The sequence below is a fragment of the Pteronotus mesoamericanus genome, unplaced genomic scaffold, assembly GCF_021234165.1.
Source record: "Pteronotus mesoamericanus isolate MK-2021 breed Mesoamerican mustached bat unplaced genomic scaffold, CSHL_Meso_final contig_72, whole genome shotgun sequence".
NCBI classification, from domain to species: Eukaryota; Metazoa; Chordata; class Mammalia; order Chiroptera; family Mormoopidae; genus Pteronotus; species Pteronotus mesoamericanus.
This window is the reverse complement of record NW_026555242.1, coordinates 2,129,744-2,156,646: the sequence shown is the minus strand read 5'-3', so window position 1 is coordinate 2,156,646 and position 26,903 is coordinate 2,129,744. Positions and strand designations below refer to the sequence as shown.

Sequence of the window (26,903 nt, the reverse complement as noted above, 5' to 3'; positions counted from 1 at the left end):
TCTTGGATCAAAAATCCTCCATCCCAGCCTCCATCCCAGGAAGACAGCACTCCTAGGTCTTCCCCAGCAGGCAGGTGAGATGGTATTCATAGCCCAGGAATATATGCATGTTGATTCCTTCCTGGAGAAGAGCAGCTGGGGTTTCAATCCCTTCCCCCGACTCTGAAGTGGGGCTAGCAGCAGCCGAGAGGCTGGGACTGACACAAAGGGGTTGCAACTCTCTCTCTCCCTCACCCAGCCCACCATCACCAAACTTATTCTTAGAATGACCTCAGAAGTAGAAGCCATCAGGCCCCAACTCCCTTCATCCCCAGTTCTACGACGACACACCAAGGGCCACCCTTCCCCTTACTAACTGTTGGGTGAACAAACCTCTTCCTGCCAGATGTGGTAGTCCACAGTACAACTGACCCCGGTCCTGTTCCCTAGTCATTACGGCACCTAAAGCAGGAGTTGCTGATCCATTATTACAGAAACTTCGAGGACAAGTGTTATTTCCACTCATAAACGGCTGAGCAAGGCCCCAGCCCTCAGACACACAGATAAGCCGAGTCCCACCCACTCCCCACCCTCACACAGTTACATCCTTTCTCCCTCCCCCGACTCTCACTATTTTCAGGCAATCCATCAAGAGACAGCCACCTCCCTTCAGTCCACTGAGCGGCAGCGCCTGCCTGGGCAACTTAGGCAGGGATCCATTCTCTGGAGGGCGGAGAGGCGGGAACCCGCACTTTGAGGAGCAGGGGCATCCCCTTGGACTCCACACGCACCTCCACCACTACATTAACTGTCAGTGACACTAAGTACCCCAACTCTGATCATGAGAAATGGGGACCCTGTGTCTTCACAAAGCTTAAAGGCAATGTTGTCTCGAAGAGGGCGGGATGCAGCCAGAGCCTTCGAAAGCTGGTCCTCCTCCTCTGCTCCCAGGGTACCGACACAGGCCTCATCCCTCATTGCCCTGCCCCTCTCCCCAAGAGAGGGATGCTGGCCCTGGGGAGGCTCTGACTGCAAAGAAGCTCCCTAACCAGTGTTTATATAACAACAACTTAAGCATTTTATTTTTTAATTAAGCTTCTTAGTTTCTTAGTATCACAATGGAATGATGAGAAAACAAGAACAAAAAAAAAAAACAACAAAAACCCATGAGTCTGCAGATCTCTACCACAGAGCTGAGACTTCAAGGCAATTGCGGGGAAGGGGCAGGTGACAGAAGTGCCAAAACAGTTCCAACGGTACATCTCTGTTTCTCCTTAGCCGACTGGGCCGGAGAGGGGTAGGAAGGTGGAATGGTGAGAAGGTGGCACTGTCATAAGCTGTCCTTGGCATTTCGGTCTCATGACTGATATAAGCATGGTCTACAGGGAGGCCTGCACAGGATTTCCCGCGCCTCCCCGGTACCTAGCCACATGGCCCTCCGCCTGCCCAAAATGCCCTGGGCACTCCAACCAGTGCTAAGATACACCCTGAAGCCAGGTCCGCTGGATGGGTGGCAGAAGATCATGGAGGAGCGGCAGAGGGCAGGCGACACTGCTCAGGGTGTACGAATCCGAGGAGTAACCAAGACTCGACTGGGAGACAACTGTGGCAGAAGGTGAGGTGGTGCAGGTGGCGGCAGCAGCAGTTCGGGCCCCTCGGGCAGTACGCAGGCCACGCCTAGAGCTTCACAGTGCCGGGGGGCAGGCTGTCATTGCAGAGTCTATAGTATCGCAGGTCGTTGACCAGCCTGTGCACATTCTGGGTGAACGAGGGCAGGTCCTGGAAGACAGGGGCACAGCTGCAGCCTAGCCACACGCAGCACCTCAAGTCACCCACCCGCCCTACCAGCACTTCCATCCCAGAGTGTGCTCCAGAGCTCTGCAAACATTTTACACAGCTCGCCATTTCTACTCCTTCTCACAGCATGTGTGAGCAAAGGCAACGGAGGCGGGGGGCAGAATGGCAGCGAGTGCTCCCCTTGTGCACACCCTGGGCCAAGCGCTGGCCCACACATGCAGATGCCCTTGCTCCTGTCATCCTCATCACAAGCCTGCAGCACAGGTTCTGTTAGCGCCACCATTTTAAGGATGAAGAGGTGAAGTACAGAGAGATGAAGAACTCTGCCGCACCCTGGCTGGCTAGCTCAGTTGGTTAGAGTATCGTCCTGATATGCCAAGGTTGTGGGTTCGACCCCTGGTCAGGGCACGCGCAAGAAGCAATCAATGAGTGCACAAATCACGGGAACAACAGGTCAATGTTTTTCTCTCTTTCTCCCCCACACTGCTCTTTAAAATAAATAAATAATATATATTTAATTAAAAAGAAAGAAAGAAACAAACAAACTTGCTGCAGTTACAAGACAGGAAGGGAAGGGGTAAGGCTGCCAGTGTGTGTCTCTCCCTCAACAAGACCAGCGTAGCCATGCCCGCAGACTCCTCCCCCCAGGGCTCCAGGCCGGCCCTACCACTCAAGAGGGACACTGGCAGGAGCCCACAGGCGCCCACTGCCTCACCTGCTGATGACCGCCTGCTGGGCTGCAGACTGCAAATGGAGGGGGCCCCTCCCAGCTGAAACCCCAAACAGTGCCATGCAGCACTACAAGACCAACCGAAGTTTGCGTCCTCATCTGTAGATTGTGATTACTGAATGCTAGATTATACAGCAAAATGGAGTAAGATCCATGGTTCCCTGTCACAGAGCGGGCTGGCTTCCTGCCTGGTTGGTGGCACCAAGGTGATCAATCCCTTCTGAAACCCCAGGTGACAGGACAAGGCTCAGAAAATAGCCAAAGACATTCCCAGCTCTCCTCCATCCCACCAACCATTTACTTGGCTAACCTCTCCTCTTCTTCAAACTGTGCACAAAGCCTGCCTTTGCCAAAAAGGCCCCTCAGACACCTCCTATTTCCTAGCTCCAGGCAGCAGGTAGCACTCCTGCTCTGAGCTCTCAAAACGTCCAGGTTCACCCTGCTTGTGGGCAGTGCACACAGGCTCTGAAGCCAGAACACCAGGTCTGACTCCTGCTTCCTGGCTCTACCATTCCCAAGGTATATAACTGCCAACTGATTGCTGACCTTTCTGAGCCTGGGTTCACCTGGGAAATGGGGTTAACAACAGGACCTACACATCAGAAAGCCCAGTGTGGTCCACAGCAGGTGCTGTTGCCAGTCTTCCCAACAAGATTCTTTGAAGGCAGAGACTGGTGCCCCAATACCTGGCGCAGGGCCTGAGAGGCAGCCAGCTTCAAAGAGTTCATGAATGACTGAATGAATGAATGCACTGATTCCTTTGTTTCATCCTCAAGAAAACATACTAAAAGGTGTCTTTTAAATCAGTAGCTCCCAAATGCCAAATCTGAATTTCCTGGTGGAAAGCATGAAGACATTTTTGTATTTTTAGTTAAGTACTCCAGGAGCTCTGATGCACAACTAAATCTGAAAACCACTGCTTCAAATCAAGAAGTTGACTGATAATGATATCAGTAGAAGATGATCATTAAATATTAGGATTTGTCCTCTAGAAAAGGAAAAGAAAATACCCAAGTGGCTGAAGTGAACTTTAAGAAGCTTGAGAGAAAATAAGATTAAGTGCCAGAGAAAGAAAAATTCCAAGACAAACAGGAGCAGAGTCTAAGCAAAAACTGTCCTGATATATAGCATAACCAAGGCAAGTGGGGAAGACGTCAGAGTCTGCTCCAGCAAGAGCGACATGTAAGTCTAAAAACTGAAGTAAAATCATGGACGGATGGCAAGCACAGGAGTCAAGTGAGGAACACCAAGAGGACGTGGGCAGTAGGGAGTCCATTTTATCAAGTGTGAGGTGATGAAAGAAGAAACTTACTTACTCCTTAAGAAAAGTTCCGGGGTGGGCTGATCAGGCAAGCGACAGAGACTTAACAGCTACAACAGGAAGGAGGCGGGCAGGCTAGTGCCCAGAAAGGAGGCCCCAGGACAAGAAAAGCTGGGCACAGAGGGGCCCAGTCACAGCAGCAATGATTAACATAGAGTCATCCAGAGCCACCACCACCCCAATTCCCACCCAAGGTGCTGCACAGGTGAGGAAAGCCCACCAGACAGACCTTCCCTGGGCTGGCAGCATGAGGGTGAATCCCGGGAGGGCTCCTCCCCGGATCTGGTAGCAGATCAGGTCACACAGAGCTGGGCCAGGGTTGGAGGGGCCTGGGAAGAGCTGGGGTCCCATCTTTAAGTCGGGGACCCAGAGAAGCAGCTCCAGAAGACCAATCTTCTCAGCCTATCTGCAAGCCTGCAAGTTCAGGCTGTAGGGGCTCATGATCCAGGAGGAAACAGCAGCTGGTCAGAGACATGCTCAACAGGGTACAGGAAGTACCGAGAAGCTGAGGCAAAGTAGCTGGACTGTTAGAGCCAAACTGGGGCCCAATGGCCGATGAGATGGAGAACCTAAGTGCTGCTAAAGCCGAAACTGGGGAACACGTGAACCCATCAATCCAGGCACAGCACAGAGTCATCCAGGAATGGCACAAGCTGCCTCGGAGCCGCCAGGGGTACAAAGCACACATGAAGGCACCCTGCCTCCTCCTCACTGAACAGGCACCAGGCATGAGAGCCCACACCTGCCCTCTCTTTAGCCTGGCCTCTCTCTCCTCACCCGATCCATCTTGAAATTACGCCCCAGCACGTTTTTCTGGTTGGCATCCACGCCATCACAGCTGCTCAGGAACTCGGGGAGGAAGGCTGCAAAGAAGCCATCAAAGTCCACAGAGGCCATGTTGTAAATGGCGATGCCAATCTCCTCCTGCAGAAGGTCATGGGACTTGTGAACCAGGACCTGCAGCAGCACGTTCACAAACTGAAACAGCATGGTGGTCCGGAAGATCTTCTGTAGATTGAGAGCCCAGAGTGAGTGATGGTCATAAGGCTGACCCAGAGTCCCTAGGGTCTCCCCAGGTCCCCGCCTACTTCCCATCACACTCTCACTGTTGACCCGAGAAGGGTGGGACTCAGCCAGGGCCCCTGACGCCTTCAATGAAGAATCCTTTCTGGCAGATGGGCACTTACCTTGTGGTACAGCTTCTGCTTGGTGTTGAGTGTCTCCAAGTAGAAGAGATTTTGTTTAAATAGGTGGATGTCAGGCTGGAGAAAGGACTGTCCAAAAGCCTATGCAAGGAAATACCACCATTATCTAAGGAGCATTAAAACATCCTGAGACCAAGTCCTTCTGGGCATCCCTGCCCCCAGGCCAGGAGAATCTACAACCTGCAAGCAGCTCCTTATGCTGATGGCAGGGCAAGGGACTCTACCATGTCCAGTCTTGCAGCCTGTCTGGTCAGATCCTGAATGTTCCCATGCAGTCTTAGTTCCTAAGTTCTCTCCACTGGGCCTGCCTTCTTTGGTATCTTCCTATATCTTTTGTAATAAAACTTTAGACTCTTTCATGAGACCTACCTTTGAAGCAAGAAGCTAACAACTAAATCAAGTATCTCAGCCACTTTGCAAGCCAACCACTCATATTCCATAAACTGCCCTCTTACAGATGAAGAGACCAAGGTTCCAAGTTAACTAACTTCATAGATACTAAAAGGCAGAGCTGAGCTTCAGACCCAGACTACAGGACTTCGGAGACAGTACTTGTTGCAGTGACCACATTAGAGAAAGTAGACTGTGTGTCAGAGCAGCAAACCAAGGGACACTCAGCCAATGGACCCAGGCGGTGTCCTGAGTGAGTCCTAGCTGTTCTTGAGTCACAGGGCAGACTCAGCAGCTCTTCCCCCTTACCTGCATGATGGCACTGAACTGAGGCTCATTCTCCATCTGCTCCTCGGCAATCCCCCTCTGGACACTGGCCAGGACAGAGGACTTGAAGAAGTACCTCCAGTTGTGATGGAGTGTCCGGAAAAGGAGCTCAAACAGCTCAGCCTTCACATCAGGGGAGGGGCGCTGTGGAGGCACACACAGATCTTCAAACTTTCCCTTCTTGTGGCTCAGGGAGCCACTCACAGCCCAGGCCCAGAGCAACAAAGAGGCCTACAAAATGCCTGGCAACAGCAAGCAGAGCCTTCTAGCCACCCTCCTGTCCTATCAAGCCCCTTGAGTGAGCAGGTCAAACCAGGAGTACTTCGGCAGAGGCAGGGCCACACCTGAGACAGAATGCCTGGGTCAGTGCCAAGGGGCCCTTTTTCAGATGGAAGCACTCAGCTTTTCAAGCTAGAAAAAGGCTACTAAATGGAAGAACAATAATAAATAAGGACTTTCTGTTCAGAAAGCAGCTTTGATCTGTCTTATCGTCTTGGCTGTATTGTTCCTTTTTCCACGATCAACAATGCTGTCCAGCTAACATGCTGATCTTATGCAACCTCAGATGCTAAAGACAAGTAAGATGACTTAAGGCATATCTGCCCTCTATAGAAAAGTGGTTCGAGGGGCACTCAGGAACCACAGAAAGCAGCATCAGAAGACGTCTGGGGGAGGAGGCAGTGTGCAGGGCTGACTGCTCTCTGGGCCTGTCTCCTCTTTCACCAGCAGCTGGAATTCTGGGATGAGGAAGGGGAAGAAAGCTGAGCAGTATTTTCTAACTTGACCAAAAATCTCCAAGTCATTAGAGAGCATGACAGGTCACATTATTTCAGATGTTTCTGTAGAATCCAAAATGATAAGGCCTAAATATAGTTACTATATTTTGTTGTATAACATGCATCTTTTGTCCAAATTTTTGAGGTGAAAATAAGGATGTGTATTATAAATGGGTATAATGATTACATATCATGGGGTATAATAATCCTGTGTATAATGCGCAGAAAAATGTGGGTGCACATTAAACATGGCAAAACACAGGTAATTCAGCCTGCTCAAGATGAAGCTGAGACCAGAAGGCAAAAGCTTCTATGGCAGGAATCCTTACAGGGCTGATGTGTGTTTAATGATGCAAAGCAACTGGACTCACTTAAGCCTTAATTTGAGCAGCTAAAGAGGTCAGCTCTTATTTACATAACTATTACATAAAATTTAGGTCGATCTATACTTATTCTGGATCTTCTCAGTGTCCGTCTGTTTTCTAAGAACAAAGAGCTTTCCTATATCAAGGGAAGGTTTCAGTCATTTGGAAAACTTGCTTTGCATCCTTGAGATCATGAATGTTCTTGACAGGAAAGTACATGTGTTTGCTGTAAAAACTATGCATTCACCTAAAGTTATAATGTTTGCCATGGGAGGCTGATCTTACTAACCTTGCTTACCTTAGGCTAGTTCTAATTAACTCAACCAATATAAAAATAGTGTACCAAACTAAAGGTATTATTTCTTGGAAAAAAATTATTTTACAAGAAAAATAATAAAACAGCTAACAAATGAGCTTTAAAACACAATGCATTTTCCTGGATATTTCATTCCCTCCCCAAATGGACAGGAAGTGGTACAAGGGACAACTCTAAGCTCTCATACCTCAGCAATGATGGGATACACCTGCTCCATGCATAGGGAGATGATGCTAGGAAGGAAGGGCTTGAACACCTGGCCAGGTTCCTGTACCACCACCTGCAGGATCTTTAGGAACTTCTCAACCACCCGGCAGCCAGTGCTGCCTTCATGGAGGATGCTCTCGGCTAACTGTTCTCTGTAGACAAAAGAAACCACACGGTAGCCAAGGAAATGTTTCTCTGGGACCAGCATGAAAACCAACACTATGGCAAGTGAAGAAGAGGAACAACAAAATAAATAAATAAATAAATCCCACACTTTGTAGCCAGGTCCCACTACTTCTCATTTGAAATCTAAAAGCCATGGACAGCAGGTGTGTGGTTACCTGGTAAACATATTGAGGAAAGTCTGTATGATCTGTTCAGTGAAAGGCACACCCATCTGTACTCTAAGGCCTCGAAACAAAGTGAGGAAAAAGCTCAGCATTTCATCAGTCACATCTAAACAAAGGGACAAAGCAAATGATCAGAGGCATGCACACAGGGATAAATGGAAGCCCTTGGCTTGACAGCCTTCCTCTTGCAACATGCACTATCATCTCTTTCTAAGGCTTCCTGCTGGAAGAAATTTCCCCACACCATCAGAGCCAGTGATGGAAAGTGGAAAATGATTAAGGACATGCTGAGAAAACAGCTCTAGTACGGTGAACCCTCTGCTTGATGGCTCACTATAGGAAATGAAGCCTCCCTCACCACCCTGCCTCAGCAATGTTCTGAGTTTTCACTGCAGATGGATTGTTTTGCACACACACTGATGGAACTATTCAATTGGGTCAACACCTGAGTGCTTTAGTGATTTCTGTCTATGATCAGCAATCTCTGCCGTTGGTATTAAGTCAGGGGTTAAGTAGCTAAAAGTGGATAATGAAGGTATATTCAGGCTGCATGGCCATGGACCATTAAAAACATTAATTTCAGAAAATACTGGTTACAGTTAATGTGGTTCCACTTCCAGGTCTAAACAATCATCTGGTATAGTATGTTTTGGCTCTAATTACATGAACTCTGCTTATAAGAGGCAATCAGCGAAATTTTTGCTAAGAAGCCTCCAATATTTATCTCATAAGATTGACAAGACTGTTATAAATGCTCTCACATACATCCACAGAGCTAGAGAGAGCCTCTATCAGTGACAGTGACAAAGCAGGGTGAGGGGCACCATGTCAAAACCCACCATGCCATGTAAGTAAGTAAGTAGCACTTTCAGGAAAAAGTTCTCTTTTCCTCCTGTATAATGCTCCCATTACTCCCAGCCATTTATGTTCCATACTGAGAGAAGGCAAAGCCTTAAAAATGAAAATGAGGCAAGTGACTCAGTGCCACCTGACACAGGTGTGAGACCCATATGAAGGTTCCATGGGGCCTGAGCCCTAGACTCTTCAAACAAACTTCACTGCCCTTTGTCTTCAGCGTCAAGGCCTGTACTACTCCTGACTTGATGTGCTCTATAAAGCAGTGGTCCCCGACCCGCAGGCCACAGACCATTATTGGCCCATGAGCAAAGCTCGCCTGAGGTCTGCCCCCAGCATAGTGGGTGAGCAAACAAAGCTCACCCGAGATCTGCCTCATCCATCCACAGCTGGCATAAGCTCCGCTTCCTGTCGTGTTCCCCCGCTCTCCACCGCCCCCATCTTCCATAAAACCCATCCCTGGTGCCAAAAAGGTTGGGGACTGCTGCCACAGCACTAAGCAGTTGCTCTGGCCCTCGTCAGCACCATTCATCTGTGAGGCCTGTGGCCAGCTCCTACCTGACTGATGGATAAAAGCTGGAAAGAGGGCCAGGGACACCTGAACGGATTCCTGCAGTGAATGGTAGCAGATCTGTCGGGACTTGGTGGATTCCCCGGAGATGTTCTCCACAATATCTTCTAAGACACTAAGTGTCTGGTGGATAATCACTTTGGCTGCAAATCAAGATTAAGTTGCATGTTAGGACATGTCTGAGGATAAACAAGAGTTAAGAGGGAACACAAGGGAAGGAGAAGAAATCTTCAAAGATATTCAAAGGAGACAGTAACACAGACATCTTGCTAAAGGAATACAGTTTTTCTTGATTTGAGTTTTCTCTCTCCCCCCTTTTCTTCCTTTTTACTATCAGAACTCCAGTTGCCTGCTAAGTTTTTCCCCCTCTATTCTGCTTCTACCCATCAGAAACAAGTTCACAGAGATTAAATGTACCCTCAGGTTAGGTGCCTTGCACCCAAGACTCTAAAATGGTGAACACACTGATGAGAAAATAAATGTCACAGATAATTACCACAGGCAAGAATGGACACATGCAGATCAAACCCTCTCCCCTTCAACTCCAAATATGATCTAGCCTGGGAAGCCACACAACACCTGCCATGCACATCATGAAAATAAATAAAGAGAGCTTAACTTTAAAATGGTGCTGGGAAGCCCTGAAGGGGAAACTTTCACACACATATCACTAGTTACAGCCTACATAGCGAGCATAAAGAATTTAAGAATTTGACAAGGGAGGTAGTTTTTCACATATGAATTTCATCTCCTGTTCTTAAGAAAAAGAAGGAAGATGCCTCCCTGCCCCAGCACTGACCACCACTTGCAGAAAATGAGAAACTGCTACAACCTTGAACTCTTGTTCTCCTACAATGAACCCCAGTTTAAAACAGCTCTCCCCAGTTTCCTTTGAAAACCTAATAAAGCTGTCCTTCGTCTCCTCAGACTTGCCTATAGCTTGCTACATTTTGCTTGTCCCAAATTGCATTCTCTGCTACTCCCAAATAAACCCATTTCCCTGTTAAAATAACTGGTTATTTTATTTTTGAGGTGATTATTATATGGTGTCAGAAGTGGGATCCAAAGGAGGAAAACCCCTGGGACTATGTGAGGTAACTACTTGAGCCTTCTGTGCACTCCACTTCCATGAGTTACCTTTTCCTTCCATTTAGGTAAATCTGTCAGATGTCAAGCTCCCTCGCTTTAGTTGAGCGCTCTGACTTTATTTGGAACCTATTTAAAGTTTCATCCTTTTCATTTTATCAATACAAAATGGAGTGTGTGCATGGCACATACTGAAAATAGGAAAGACATGTCCGTGTATTAAACTTTTATCTGTCACTGATATGGTTTTATGTGTATATTCTGGGCCATAATATACACTGCATTTCTTGCTATGAAATGATCCAACATGTCTGAAAGCCTCTACTCTTTTACCACATTGAATTGAGCAAACAAGAGTATCTGTGCAGCCAGCTGAAAAGGCCAAGGCAAGAACAAGCACCCTTTCTGTCCTGTTCACACACACAGTGCGAACTTAAGGCCAGACTATAATCACTCTTTGATAGGCATATACATTGTTTGTTGCCCTGTCTTTTCAGATTTGTAGCCAGGCAGTAATCTTTATTTAAAAGAATTTCTCCATTTCTTATAATTACTTGCAAGGCTGGGAATTCTGGTGATGGCTTCCCAGATATTTATAACTCTGCCATCAGTTCAGAAGTTGTTCCATCTTTCAAATCTCCCTATTCTACCTACTTGACACAGAGCAATACTCTTCAGCAGTAATGCAGGGATCCTATTGCCCACGTGTGTTCTCATTACTTCCTGTCTTGCAACGACCTGAATGAATCTCATACTGTAATTCCAAAAAGTATGTGGCTTACTTTAACTATAGTATGTGGAAAGAGTTTATATTCATTTAATGTAATGCACAGGCAATTGTCCTACCCTCTAAGAGTAAATCTGTAATTATTCTGTAACAACCCCCTCGCATCATTTATTTGCTAGGTAAGTTTTGTCAGTATTTGAAATTGAGAAAATAACATTTGAACTAATAAAACTGAAATTGTCAGAAAAAAAGAAGTGTCTTACAAAGCTACTAAAAAATAAGTATAAAAAATGACTATATATGAAAAGTAGGATGTGTATTTCCAATAAAGAAGGTATGAGAAATGGAGATACAGTTTTTGGTAAGGAGAAAAGAACATAGCTTTGTCCTAAAGTAAAATGTTTCTTCCAAAATAAGAGAACATACAGGTCATAACCTAATTGGATATAAAAAGTTACAGAAGGTTAACAGAAAAGAAATCTTGAGAAAGGGATTTTATGTGGTGACTGCGGACTGGCATTCCAGCAAGCAACTACACTTGCCTGTCCCCAAATGCAATTCTCTGCTGTTCCCGAATAAACCCATATTGCTGGTAAAAAAACAAACAAACAAACAAAAACTGGCTCTTTCATTTTTGAGGATGATGATTTCTGCTGATGTGTTCAGGAATAAACTGCCTAATCAATCCTTGGCCTAATGGGCCTGTGACAATATGTATAATTACTGTTATTATACCATATTGTATTATATGCCATTGACTATATACGAGGTCTGTCCAGAAAAAGTCCAACCATTGTTAATATAACAAGAACAGTTTATGCAACATTGATGTAACCTGGCAGCCAAGAAGAGTGGACTGGAATGTGCATGGGTGAACAATGACGACTTCACTGTACCAGTCAGTGGGGGCGGTAGACACCGTTGAGTGATACCATGCGCACCGTGTGGCCATCACATTTAAAATGATTGAGCAAGTAGAGCAACAAATCTCCATCAAACTCTGCACTGAGTTTGAACAATCCTCTGCAGAAACTATTTGGATGATTCAGAAGCCACAGCTATGGGCAACTGGAGACTGGCAGCTGCATCATGACAACACGTCTCGTGCAGAGTTTTCCGGTGAAACATCTAATCACCAAAGTGACTCGGCCCCCGCCAACAGCCCAAATTTGGTACCTGGCAACTTCTGGCTTTTCCCAAAACTAAAATCACCTTTAAAAGGAATGAGATTCAGGAAAATATGAAGGGGCAGCTGATGGTGATTGGGAGAACTGTGTGAGGTCCCAAGGTGCCTACTTTGAAGGGGACTGAGGCATCATTGTCCTATGTACTACGTTTCTCATATCTTATATTTTCTTCAATAAATGTCTCTATTTTTCATAGTCCATGGCTGGATACTTCTTGACAGGTCTCATATACTCCTAACAATACTGTTAATGTATTGAGCTCACTGGATGACTCCACACAGCACACAGGGAGGGGAGAGGCAGTGGCCAGCAAACTGGCAGAAGTTCGGAAGAAACAGCAAGGGCCCCGATCAGAGGAGCCTGTATGTGAATAGCACGGGACTACTAGATGGCCATACAACCAAGGCAGGATCCTCGTCAGTACACTGAGGACAGCTAACAGCTCCACCTTTGCAGGCTGCCATTAAGATCGGAGACAAGGTTCAGAATAATTCTAGCCAAGTGCCTGGTATATCGGGAGGTCCAGGAGAGGTGTCATCCTGCCCCAGCACCAGTGGGGTGCCCTTCACCTCAGACACTGCTTCCCCAAGAAGCCCATCATGGCTCAGCCAGAGTTTGGCAGCCTCAGCCTCGCAGAGCTCCAAGAGCTGAGCCACCACCTGGCCATGCCCTCTAGATAGCCCTGACCCCCAAGCCCACGAGTCTCTGGAGCCTGAAGAGGCTTCTAGGGAAGTGTACGGCAGAAGAAAGAGTCCATGCTTTGGAAGTGGGTGGAATCAGGTTTGTCTCCTGACTGCTACATTCTGAGCCTCCGTTTCCTCAACTGAAGATGTAGACAGATACTACCACCTCCTCATAGGACTGAGCATGAAAGAAGATAATGGCTCACAACAGGCCTGGTCCACTGAAGGCTGGTCACGGGGATGCTGGAAAGTGAACAAGAGGAACACCCAGACTGCTGATCAAGGAGCCACCTGCTCATAACTACTATCAGCGTAGAGACTTTACAGAGCCAGGTACCTGCCCTTGGGGCAGATATTTCCCCAAGAATACATAGCACACAGAAAAGTCATTTAGGGGGAAAGGTTAGGGTTAGGGCCAAGAAACCAAAATGTGACCTCTGATGTATAAGGAAATTAAAACAAGACCAAGATTTATTCAAAAATATGTACAAGTAAAAAACTGAAAGCACCATTTAATATACAGAAATAGAATAAGTATGTGTATTGTGGTACTTCCATAGGTTAGGATATTATAGAACAAATAAAAACAATGCTTTAAAGAAGAAAGGGGCAATGTGGCAAAAAGCAAGGATCTGGAGCCACATCTGACTTCTTCCCTCAACTCTTTCTCTTTGACTCTGAGCAACTCAGACCGGCCAGGCAGGCAGGAGTGGGCATGGGTGCGGGCGTACCTTTATAATGGAGGGATGGCCTGAAGCAATGCAACAGGAAGAACATATCACTCCCTAGGTGGTATTCCTGCCCAAAATTAATTGCTAGAAGCAATCAGAACAAGGTTACAGGACATTCTACCAAGAAAAAAAGGGCCTGGGCCTGGACTCTTCAAAAACATCAATGTCATGCAAAAGAAAAAACAGGAATGCTTTTCTATATTATAGGAGATTAAAGAGATGTGGCAACCAAATATAACACATGATTCTTGACTGTATTCTGGATTTTTTAAAAGCAAAACAGGACATTTTGGTAAAGACCAGAGAAAACCAGGATGTGGTCTATATGTTAAATGACATTATCATAACGTTACACAGCTTGGTTGTGTTAATGGTGTTTTGGTTATATGAGAGAATATATTGTTCTCAAAGATAAAGGTTAAATATTCAAGTGCCGATGTCTGTAACTTTTAAATGGCTCCACTAAAAAGTATGTGTGAGTGGGGAAGAACACTGATGTGGCAAAATATTAACAACTGGTGAATCCTGATGAAAGATATACAGCTGCTTATTTTCTTACTCTTTCAGTTATTCTGTAGGTTTGAAAAAATTTTCAAAGTATAAAGTTGGGCCAGGAAAAACTTTCCAGACCTTCATTTTATCACTTAAAGAATGGGGATACTAAGAGGTACCTCACAGCACTATAAGGAAGACTAAATGAAATAACGTATATAGAGTTCTCAGCCCAGTGTCAGGCACACAGTAAACCATCAACAAATATTAACTATGTTTTTAATTACATTCACTGTGGAAAACATTAATGCTATTCAGCAAATTTTTCCAGACCATGGTGACATCACACTTCCCACCCCTGCTGAAATTACACCATGTCCACGTGCTCTGACCAACAAAATATGAATGGAAATGGTCGCTTTGAGGCATGACCCTTTCCCAGCATAAGCACAAACTGAAATGGACCCTTCAAAAACCTGGGTCCTTGAGTGATTAGAATGAGCAGGATCTACCCAAACCCTGACCTGAGCTAGACGTGTGGTATTAACTAAGAAATAAATGTTTTTCTTCACTAAGCCACTAAGGTTTTGGGCCTACTTGTTACACATAGCATAACCTAGCCTAATGCTGACTCATACAGTACATGTAAGATAAAGAGGACTGTTAAACTTTGTAAAACATGGTTATATAATAACTGTACATAACCCCTGGACTTAATCTTCCCATACTTTAGTTTCCTCATGGATAAAATCAGGATAATTCACACTAACTAACTCATAAGGCTGATATGAGACGTAAATTGATTATTGAATGTAAAACACTCAGGATTAAACACCAGACACTGATGGTTGATGCTGGCATAGCCAGGGATTTGATGATAGACAGAAGGTTGCTAGGGCAAGTATACCCTCAGTAAGTCAGCCATCCTTATTCAACTACAGAACTATAAAATATATTTAAAAATAGGAAAAGACAAGACAGCTAAAATGGTTACTTCTTAAAATACTAAAATTGGTGAGATTTAAGAGTTTCTTTTCTTCTTTATACTATTCTAATATTTTAGTACCATGAGCATATGTTAATGTTCCTAATTATAAAAGCAATGTTTTTTAAATGTTGAGTATTTATTATCATTTCAAACATCTCACAAAGCACTTTTGTTGACATTCTAGAAATGGTATCAGCCAGTAATGTCCCACTGTTTTCTTATTATGAAAATAGACTGAATTTTTATTTTATTTTAGAGGGAGGGAAGGAAGGGAGGAAAAGAGGGAGAAAAATATCAATGTGAGAAAGAAACATCGATTGGTTGCCTTTTATGTGTGCCCACGCTAGGGACTGAACCGGCAACATAATCACGTGCCCTGACGAAATCAAACTTGCAACCTCTCGGTTTGAGGAACGGTGAACCAACTGAGCCATACCAGCCAAGGCAACAGATTGTATTTTAAAAATATATCTATAATAATTATTTCAGAAAAATTTTTCAGAGAAATCTGATACCTTCTCCTTGAACTACTGCATTCTCTTAATTCATTTTTTTCCTCCTTTAATATAAACAATGAACTTAAAGTATCATGTGTGAAGATTTCAAGCTCTTTCAAAGCCTCTGAAATATTTATTTGGAGAAAGGTTAACAGCAGTTTCAAAAGATAATTTTTAAATTCTTTTTCCCCAGTGTGTACAGGTAAACTGACTTGCTTGTTTATGCAAGAATCAGAAACGGATCAATAATCATTGCAAAGTTTATTTTAACCCATAGAAGGCACCATCAACAGTGCCTTCAATAGCCATTTTTCTTATTTTTTTACATTTTAAATTAGGGATGGGGCATCCTGCATTCAGGAAATTGGTCTGACGTATTTACTGAATTCCAAAGTGGTGTCTACCCCTCTAATCTGACTCTTCCACTTAGCAGCTGTGTGACTATGGACATATTAATTCACCACATGAGTCTCAGGTGCAAATCTCATCCGCCACAAAGGAAGAACAATGCCTGCCCTACCTGTCTCCCTGAGATGTCCCTTCCCAGGGGCCACTTACTATCATCCAGTGGCATCTTCCTCTGTGGGGCAACAGCATTCGGTTTCAGGTTGCGATAGTCCCGGGAAAGTGCAGAGATGAGGCTAGCATGGTTGATGGAACGCACAGGCCACTGCTGCTCATTCTCTGGGAGGTTTGGCCATGGAAGCAGCAGAATGTTAGAGAGGGCTCGGCACACCAACACCTGAGCCTAGAAGAGACCCCAAAGGCATCCATCATGAGAAATCCAAGAGCGACAGACAGCAAAGCAATCGTGTCTCACACAGGCTGTAGCACCCACCACACACAATGAGTTCAGGCCTCTAGGCTCCTTTCTTATAGCCTGGCTTTGGTCCAACTCAAAGGCAACCCAGGGGGGAAAAGAGATACTGAAACAGTAACACCACGCCTGGGTCTAGCACAACCCAGGGCCAGCCTCAGTGATTATTACTGGTGCCTTCACTTCCCATCTCATCTGGTACTTAGAGCATCACAGAGGGAGAAATCACAGACAATGCAGTCACTGACTCTAACTAGTCTCTCTGCTGCTGGCTTCTGACACCCTCTGAGGAGCTACTCAGAACAGCGCTGTTAAGAGAATCCCTTATAATCCCTGTGCCCTTGGCGCCAGGTCAGAAGCAATACATTTACAGGCAGGTGCTCTTAAGAAACTGCTTTGACTCTCCCTCTGACTCTCGCCCTGTTCTGTTTCTAAACTTCTAACCTGAGCTTCCTAGGAGGAATTTAAGAGAATATACTTATCTAAAGCCATCTCAATGCTAAGAAAATAAACATGTAACAATAAAAACAGATTTTTAAACCAAAAGAATGCAAAGACTTTCACACCAGCCAAACTACCAGCTCTCAAAGCAGCAGAAGCTTCACCCAAATAAGTAAAATAAATTCAATTAAAATAAAAGCAACCCAAGCCCTCTCTGTGTATTCTGTCTGAGAAGGAACTTTTTATGTCTGAATCCGCACACAGACAGGCCATGCCGGGAAAGATGTTACAAGAGAGCACTGAGACTGCATCAGTGCTGCACGCGCAAGAAAGCCTTCTGTGCTGGCAAGGCCTGGAAGCTCTGCGTGCAAAAACAATGGCCAGGCTCTTCTTCCCTGAAGCGAAGCCACAGCACTCTGGTGACTCCAGGGTATCACCGAGGCCTCACCTTATCCACGAGTCGCTGGGCAGAGGCATCAGTGATTCTGTTGAATACTTTCTGCACTGCAGGGATGCTGATCAGAAAGACAGGCCTCACGGTGGTAGCCAGTGAAACCAGTAGGTGACAGGCAGATAGCAGCAGCTTGTCTTGGACCTGAAGAGGGAAGAGGACCGACATGTCAGCGCACTGCATCCCTTGTGACACTGGTATAGAACTCTGATGAGGCAGCCACAAGCTGAACATGGTTCTTGGCTGCCAAATTATACCACGTAGGCTCTATCTCAAAGTTTTCATATGATGACGCCCATCAAAAAGCATCTCCTTTGTCATGTCCACAGCTCTTGCCATCCAGCCTGGATCACCACCTCCAGTTTCTGTTCATAGTAGCCAGCATCTTTGAAGTCAGTCACTTTTCAGCTCAAGAATCTATAGTGGTTCCCTATCAGCTCTTGAACCTCATAGCAAACTCCCTGGCATATCATTTAAACAGCTGGGGACCATTCATCTCACCCCTCTTGCTCCAACCAAACCAAGATCTCTCTCTTGGCCCCCACCTTTGCACTCCTTCTATCACGCCAGGTTCTCTTACTTCCTTCACCTTAACGTGCCAAGCAAAAACTGGATTCAAGTTTCATTATGTCCTTTTCAAATCAGCAAAAGAGGGACCTTACAACAGATGGGACCTAATGCTGGTAAGATTATGGTGAAAACAGCACACGAAAAAGGGGCACAAAGAATTATTTAGGAAAGAAATATTACTATAATTTTCTAGAAGCACAAAATATCCCTAAACTTTGACTCTATAATCCCACTTATTCTGAGGGAATTACCTGAAAGGATAAATTACATTCGTAAATACATGCTTTTCAGAAGCATTTGTAATGACTTATTTCAAATGGCAGTTACTAAAAGTCCAGCAATGGCTAGGTGTATTATGAAACACAATTCCTCCATGGGATATTATTTATAAATTACAATTTTAAATGCAACATAAATTTATGGAAAATAAGACATTATTCTGTTAATAATGCTAAGGAATGCTATGTATAATTAAAATCATTAAAAAGCTGAAAAGAAAAACAAGCATTTATATGCTCTAATAATACAAACTGGTCTTCCTGGAGAACAACTTAATAAAACCTATCGAAGTTTACATGGACATGACCATCAACCCAGCAATTCCACTTCCGGCAATCCATCCTACAAGGACCTAGTTTCCATCAGTAAGAAAATTATAATACATCCCACTACAGAATAACATCGGGCAGTTTGAAAAGCTGAAGTTGCTCTATACCTGTAAAGGTCTCAAAAGCATATTGTTAAGCAAAAGAAGCTGTATCTTCAGCTGTCTACTAACTTTTGCTTATGTATGTAAAAGGAGAAACATGTCTGAAGAACATACAACCAAGTGTTGACAGTGCTTACTGTGGAAAAGGAAAATGTTCTGGAGGAAGGGATTAAAGAGGACCATTGCTTTTTTGGCTATAAAACTGAGCCATATTTTACTTTTTCACAATAAGCATGTATTCATGTGGCACTTAAAGAACTAAAAATATAGAGTTATATTTGCATTGATGTGGACTACACCTAAAAAGAACATGAAATGGCATGTAGCTGTATTACAGTGATAGTGGATCTAATGCTATGTAATATTCTGATTTGATAATAAATGGGCATATGGACAGAAGAACAGACACAGTTAGATAAAAGGTGTAGCCTCTGCTATTTCAAGACCTTGGTGCTGATTAGAGGTGTGACTGCATCCATGGTAGTGGAGATGAGCGTGAAAAACTGCTGCGTGTTCTGCCGATGCGCTTCACTGCAATACTGTGCTAACCAGTGCGAGTAAGCCTGCAGAGCGGCCAGGGACTGAGCATGCCTGCAAAAAGGAGAGAAGATGCGATTTTAAAGGTTAAGGTCAAGGTATATTAGAATTAAATGTGTTTCCTTAGGAGGTAAAAATTCCATCCACTGCATTTACTGTTCCAGGATCCATCCAACAGCATGGAAATCATTTACTTGCTCATGGAAGACCTTAAAACTGAAATTTATCCTCTATATATTGCTATCACTACCCAGAACACAAAAGGGAGTTAGCGAAACGTCTGTCAGATCTTATCCAATCTTTCTGTGACACGTTAGGCATCCCTGAGAGAAAATAATTAAAAAAAAAGAACCAAAGAACTGAAGTTGTAACGTGTTGACTTTGGAACTAGTAAAAATGTTGACATCCACAGCTTCAGACCAAGGAGTAGACAACTACCAGGTACTATAGCTTTATAAATATGCTTTCATTAAGATTCTCCACTTGAAGCTTCCGTCACACCATGCATTATATCTGGCAAAGGGGCAACTCTGGAGGTGAACAATTATTTGGTTTCTACCAATTTTGTACTGCATTATACAGGCAACAAAATATACATTGTAAAAGCTCACAATTCAACAAAGATAATAAATCTAAACAAAGTAACGTAGCTGTCTAGAGCATACAAACACCACCCCTTCCTCATAAACCTAAATGTAATTTCTCCCTTTACTATAATAAGTACTCTGTGAGGTAATACTTTGACTCTATGTAAATATACTGCTCTCCAACAAACACCCACGGTTTTGTCTCCCATGGAGGATCCCTGCCTAAATCATTATTACACTGGTGATTGTAAACAGATGATTTTTTAAATTCTGTCTTTCCTTTTCTGTTCTTAGCTGACATTCTTCAGTAAAAAAGAGATTTCCCTCCCCCATCTTTTTTTTAATCACTATGGATACATGGATTCTTACATTCAGTGTGATAATCCATTATCATCCTTCTTCTTTCTTGATGATCAAATTATCAAGTCTGGCTAGGAAAAGTCCTTTTAAGCTAGGCCCTATGTCCTTTTCATATGTTCCTAACATCTACTGAGCCCTTCCCTCCTTACTGATTCAGTAGGATTTTCCAGGTCACCCTGCCCCAAACCTGGAACATCTCTCCAAGGAGCTTGGGTTCCTGTTAGTGGAGACTGTGCTTTGGAAACCAAGAGCCTGGGTACCAGGGATAGCATTGCTAGTGGAGATCATTACTACTAGGACCTTTCAGTGGACAGCACTAGAATACAGGCAGACACCACGTTAACATCAAACTTAGCATTAATAAATACAGGGAAAGTTGATCTCAACTGCCTCCAGACACGAATCAAGAGGAAGGACACACCACCATCTATATAGTATTCTTGCTAAAAATGTTTAACCTCAATCTAGTACTACAGTAGAAAAAGAAATACCCAGACAAATGCAGAGTTTTAAGATTTGCTTAAAAAAAAAAAAGTCTAATGGCTGAATCTCTAAAAGGTCAGTCTCTCTCTCTCTCTCTCGCCCCCCCCCCACCTCCCTATTTCCATTCCTCTTCCCCCAACATGCACAATTGGGAGATCTGTTCTTGATTATAGAGAAAACTTAATTTGTGATTCATAATTAGGCTTTGGATTAAAAAAAAAAAAGGCATAAAGGACATTCCTGGGACAATTGGAAAAATCTGAATATGGACCACCTATACAAGTATGTATGTATGTGTGTGTAGCCTCTCTCTCTCAAAAATATCGGGTGGGACAAAAAGTTTGTTAGGTTTTTTCCATAAGATGGCTCTAGTAGTGCTTAGCTATCTTTAACTTAACTGAAAACAATTTCGTTAGATTGTATTGTGACAGCTGTCATGTCACCATGCATTAGAAAAAAAAGACCTTATCAAAATTGGTGAATATTTGTGTAGCCATTTTAATATTGAAATGGAAGAAAACAAGCAATATTTTCAGCATATTATGCTTTATTATTTCAAGAAAGCTAAAAACAACTGAAATGCAAAAGAGAAGATTTGTGTAGTGTATGGAGAAAGTGCTGTGCCTGATCAAGTATGTCAAAAGTGGTTTGTGAAGTTTCGTGCTGGAGATTTCTCACTGGATGATGCTCCATGGTTGGGTAGACCAGCTGAAGTTGACGGCAATCAAATCGAGGCAATAATTGACAACAATCAACATTATACCATGCAGGAGACAGTCGACACACTCAAAATATCTAAATCAATAAAGTTATTGGTGAAAAAGAAAAAAGTATCTTTATTTTATAGAAAAGACTAGATGGACTTTTTGGCCAACCCAATACTGGATGATACTGCTGCATCCATGACAGTTTCTGAGTGTTGATAATGGTATTACAGTTACGTGAAAGAATGACTAACCTTGTTGTGCGGATTGGTGAAGTGACCAGTGCTTAAAGGATTATTGGTGAAGTGACATACTGCCTGCAATTTATTTTCAAAGAAATCACACACAAAATATATGTGTATACTCAAAGAGAAAGCATAGGTGACAGGAGCAAATGTGGCAAAACATTTATGATTGATGAGTCTAGCTTAAGCATATAAGGGTGATTGTTGTATTTTCCCCTTTTGCTACAGGTTTGACCTTTTTCAAAATAAGAGGTCAGCTAAGAAAAGGTACTTAAAATAAACAATTATAGGTACTGAGAGTTTAAAATTCATAGTGACCAGGATGTTATTTTGTATTTTCTATTTAGAATCCATTGATCCTTTTAACTTCTAAGTACCAAAAGTAAGGAGGAAGGACATCAAAGTCTGCCTCTAGAGCCTAAGACTTTCAGTCAGAAATTGAGACTGCCTCTTCAGTCTAAGATTAAAGGGAGAGGCTCCACAACTTCCTGAAATTGTACGCAAGGTATTGTGCTTATGAGCAAATTAGGATTTTTCTCCGGAGAAGCTTCACAGCTTTCTTTAAATTTTCAAAAAGAGAAGCAGTATTTTAAAAATGTAAACTACCATAGTAAAAAAGAGTCTCTATCATTTACCTAATTTGCAGCTCAAGAATGTTCTAGAACAGAGGTCAGCAAACATTTTCTGTAAAAACCAGTATAAATATTTTAGGCTTTGCAGGTTATATACCATCACTACTATTCAACTCTGCCATTGTGGTACTGAAGCAGCCATAGATAAAATGTAAATGAATGGGCATGGATGAGTTCCAATAAAACTTTACAAAAGCTGGCAGTGAGTCAGATTTGGCACAGGACAGCATTTGCCAGCCCATGTTCTAGTCTAGAGCGAGCCTCCTGGGCAGGGTGATCTCTGGTCCCCATGCCTCTATCCCAGTGATTCTCAAGTGGTGCGCTGCAGTAATCTTTAAAACATGCAGTACCTGACTCTTTAGTCAGAGGCACTCATCTCTCTTCCCTAGACTGTCAAATTAAAAAATGACAACAGTAGCTGTCCAGTGTGATCAGCAAAATTTTAGTAATTTTAGTAATTAGTTTATGTGTGCCATGAGAATGAAAAAGGTTGAAAATCGCTGCTCTATCACTTCTACATGTCACTTTCCCAAAGGCTTCCCAACTTTCTACAAGGCTTCTCTAAGTGTGGTCCCTGGAGGTCCTGCTTCAAAAATCCCGAGGTTCTTGTTTAACATGCAAATATCAGAGCCTTATACCATCCCCTATCATCATGTGTTCCCCAAGTAATTCTTCTGTACAGTAGGGTTTCAGCCACTGTTCTGCTGGACAACATTCATGGCATTCGAGATGTTTCCACTTCAGTCACAACATACCTAACAGCCTCATCTTCAACCACAGGAATTGCTCACCACCTTCCCAACCGTGTGACTCTGCAACACTGTCTTGGGTTGTGCTGTTCTTTTCTCCTGAAATACCTACTCCATATATCCCCTCAGCTCTTGTTTGCCTGATGAATTCTACTCCGACCACCCCTGCCCCCGTGCATACAATCGAACAATCTTTTTCTCAGTTTGGAGGCAGGAATTTTACTCCTCTTCATGGCAGCCACTATTGTTCCTTTTTATCTATACAATTATTTGAGGCCAGAGGACAGGTCTTTCTTGAGAATACAAACACATGTAACTCTATACTTACACATCAATGAGATCAGGTTTCAGTACTGATGGCACAGCAGTTTCAATGTTGTATAATTTTATCTGAGATCCATACAGAGTGACTTTGACTAATCTGTTGGCAAAGAAGAAGGTAAAAAAAAAATCAGCTTATGGACTAAAATAAGACAAAATAGACAAGGTACCAACAAAGGTCCCAAGAATAGAGACCAGACCTTCAATCTTATCCCAAAGATATGATCTGAGATGTCCATAAAGATTTATATACAAAGATATTAACTAAACCATCACATATAGTATCAGAAAACTTTGAAAATAATATAAATATCCAACAGAGAATATACTATAATATGCTATAAACAATAAAAATGACTACAATTAAAATTTTTATGTGTTTTTCAATAAAATTTGGGGGCAGGGGTAGTAAATGTTTCTAAGAAAATACAGCACTGTAGATTTCAAATAACGGTTTTATGTGTATTACCTGTGTAATTTTTCAACTTTTCTGAAAATGTTCATGTTAAAATATTTAGGTGGAGAGGGCAAAAGTTTCTAGAATTAAACTCAGTATTTTTAATTTCAAGAACAATTATTTCAGGAGCAAACTGCTGAACCCACTGTTACCCAAGGGTTCACTGTATACAAACGAGCGTTAAATACAGTATCTAATAGCCAGCTCTATTGGGAAATGGAAAATGCCTCTTTCATTACAGACAGACATTCCTTTATGAAACAGGGAGAAAAAACTGGAGACCTGCCTAAGTTCCCTCTGTGCCTACTCTGCAAGAAGACTGAGCTGGACACCAGGGAAGACCGCATGTGTTCTTCTCCCTCAGTTTAATGATGCAGAGGTTCTCAAACTTCTCTGAGCCTAAGAATCAACCGGAGAACTTGTTACAAATGTAGATTCCCTGGTGCTACACCACAGACCAACTATGCAGTTGTGAGGAGGTGTCTGGAAATGCGCACCTCTGAAAAACATTTGAGGCTCTAACACACGTGGACCATACTCTGAAAAATGTTCCTCTCTGATATGAAGGAAAAAATAGGACTTTATTAGAAAACCATAAGCTTGAGTCAGAATTTATTTAGGGCTGGGGAGAAGACAGAAAGGGGCATTCCCAGTCAGTCAAGAAAATGAGGGGAAAAGAGCCAATGGTCACTGACTGAAGTTCTAGGAAGGGGGTAGAGGCAGGGATCAGTGGAAATCATAATGGTTACTACCAGCAAGCAATATACCAATGTGGACCAGCTATCTAATTCTTTAACCTGATCTATGCATATACAGTAAGTGCGCTTCGCTGGTATTACATACATTTTCCCTGTGCAGCCATTACCACTGTCTGTCTCCAGAACTCCCTGCCCCCGGCCCCTGGCAACCATGATTCTTTTTTCTGTCTATGGATTTTACTGCTCTAAATATCGCATATAGGTGGAATCGTGTAGTGTTTCACTTTACGTTGTTTTTATATCATTCTTTAATGGTATTCATCATTAAAAATGGACTTCTAAATGCTTCTTAGCATTTCTATCTTTAGCAGTTCTATTATTAGGTTTGTTTTCTGTAACCTATAAGTTGAAACACTGCTAATAATCACCCTAGCTATTAAGATCATGCAGGCATAACTACATGCCTTGTCTCACACTTTATTTTAAATTGAAGAAAAAGCAGCTAAGTGTCTTTAGTGTTGAGCCTACAAACGTAACCAGTGCAGAAGGATATGTATATAAGGACCGATAAAATAACAGTTCAGGCTCTATGCTCAATCATCTCACTAGGAAGTTGAGATGACTGATATGTGTCTGTATATATTATTGCTCAAGTATAAACTTTAAAAATACGAATTTCAGTCAGTAAGACATGTTCCATCCATGATAACCATCACTGGAAATGGGCCTAACACAAGAAGAAGGAGGATTCCAGAAGCAGAAGCTCTGTGGTTTAGAAAGAGCACAGTTTTTGGACTCAGGAAACTGGTTAAAGTCCATGTGCTCCTTCTCATGAACTGCATGACCTGAAGCAAGTCACTCACCATCTCTGGGCCACAGTTTACTCATAGATAAAGTGACATCTGTCCCTCAAAATACAGAATGAAATAAATATACAAAGCCACTTTTGAAAATTTCCTACTACTGTATGCTACTTTTATTATTACTATTAATCTGGTTTTAAAAGATTTACTTAAAATTCTTAGTTATCTCTGCTTTTAAGCTAGGAGTGACAGTTAAAGAAAATCTGGTATTCAAGAAACTTGGCTTGTGGCTCGATTTCCCCCTCAGGATGTTACCAATGATATGGCTACTGGGCCAGTGAAAGCCTCAGGTGTCTTGACTTTGGGCTGGACCCACACCTACCCAGTTTTCATCTAATCAGCTCAGCAGTTACCGTGAAATAACCTGAACTATCTATCACTTACATTTTAAGGGTGTGACTTTTGAAGTGTGGAGTCTGTGAGTGGGGAGGTGGGAAGGACTAGGTAGTATAAAGTGGTCCTCCACAAATGCAGCTGTAAACCCTAGGAGGGACCCTAGGGGAAGAAGGAAGGAAAGGCAGTTGGTGGTGAAAAGGTCAGGACCCACCTCTCAGGTCAGGCTTGGAGGCTGCCCCAGCTTAACTCCTTAGGACCCTAACAGCACTAGAAAAAACAGTCCTAACTGTAACATGACTGAGGAAAATTCTACCTCTGATAGCTGGCAGCCTACTTGGATAGTGTCTACTGCCTGCCTTTTATTAATTACTAGGGTGTTCTAATGTCTCTTTATCCTATAAGGAAAGACATGAAGAGTGACCTCACCTGGTTTCTTCTGAGGCCAACCCTGTTTTTATATCTGTACAAAATCTTCAATGAAATGACAGACTGTATTCATTATCTGCTACAGGCTAGGCCTGGTGCCTTATCTCATTCAATTCTCCCAATAAACCTAAAGATACTGTCCATTCCATTTCACAGGCACAAAATTCGAAGTTCAGAGAGGTCAAGTCATCGCTCCACAGTCACCTTATACGCGCAGAGCCTTGATTTACCTAGTGCCAGAGCAGAAGCCAGCTGGCCATATGCTGCCCCTCACACAGGTACAACTGAGCCTGGAAAAAAAATGGCCCCATGACACAAGTGCCGGCATACCTCTCCACGACGGTGAGTGCATCGCTGAACCGCGCAGCAAACACGTCTCCGATAAAGTATTCGGCTAACCGGCCCACAGCCTGCAGCAGGGAGCTCAAGTCTCTCAGGGAACAGTGTAATCGCCGGCAGTCGTTCTCTGCTGTAATGTTCAACCTGTGTCCTGGAACAAAACACCTCAGTTTTTCACAGGAAGAACACACTTTAGCTACCATGATAAATAACAGCTCATCCAGGCAATATGCATTTAGCACAGCTAATCCCTGAAACATATCGACCCACAGGCTGCTTCCCAGGACCAAGCAGAGAAACTGAGCACGGTCTCGACCTAAAACCGTACCCGCATGCACCCCTGAGCCAGAGGGAGAGACAGACAACAGAGGAAGAGGGACAGGCAGCCTGGAGCGTGTTATCATGGACCAAGCACCTCTCTGGTTCCTCTTGACGCTGTGAAGAAGGATTGATGCCACCAATTTTACATACAAGGAAACATCTCCAGGTAGGTTCAGTAACTTGCCCAATATGGGTCATATTTCCAGAGCAGAGCAGGTGTCCTAAGCTCAGTCTAAGCAACCCCAAACCTGCCTGCCTTCTGCACATGGCCCTGTCA

The 26,903-nt window shown here is 43.4% G+C and overlaps 1 protein-coding gene across 1 annotated transcript in view; it reads right to left on the bottom strand.

Moving 5' to 3' along the window:
• Positions 1 to 598: 598 nt before the first annotated feature.
• The window catches only part of XPO6 (exportin 6), a 115,319-nt gene continuing 89,014 nt past the window's right edge, over positions 599 to 26,903 (bottom strand). The window contains exons 13-24 of the mRNA XM_054582781.1: positions 26,297 to 26,456; positions 23,194 to 23,286; positions 19,015 to 19,159; positions 17,287 to 17,433; positions 16,139 to 16,328; positions 9,177 to 9,332; positions 7,755 to 7,869; positions 7,394 to 7,565; positions 5,732 to 5,893; positions 5,015 to 5,113; positions 4,605 to 4,835; positions 599 to 1,758 (exon numbers count right to left, since the gene is read on the bottom strand). Of these exons, the coding sequence (XP_054438756.1) occupies positions 1,657 to 1,758; positions 4,605 to 4,835; positions 5,015 to 5,113; positions 5,732 to 5,893; positions 7,394 to 7,565; positions 7,755 to 7,869; positions 9,177 to 9,332; positions 16,139 to 16,328; positions 17,287 to 17,433; positions 19,015 to 19,159; positions 23,194 to 23,286; positions 26,297 to 26,456 (1,772 nt within the window). The 3' untranslated portion in view covers positions 599 to 1,656. The remainder of the gene's footprint in view (positions 1,759 to 4,604; positions 4,836 to 5,014; positions 5,114 to 5,731; positions 5,894 to 7,393; positions 7,566 to 7,754; positions 7,870 to 9,176; positions 9,333 to 16,138; positions 16,329 to 17,286; positions 17,434 to 19,014; positions 19,160 to 23,193; positions 23,287 to 26,296; positions 26,457 to 26,903) is intronic.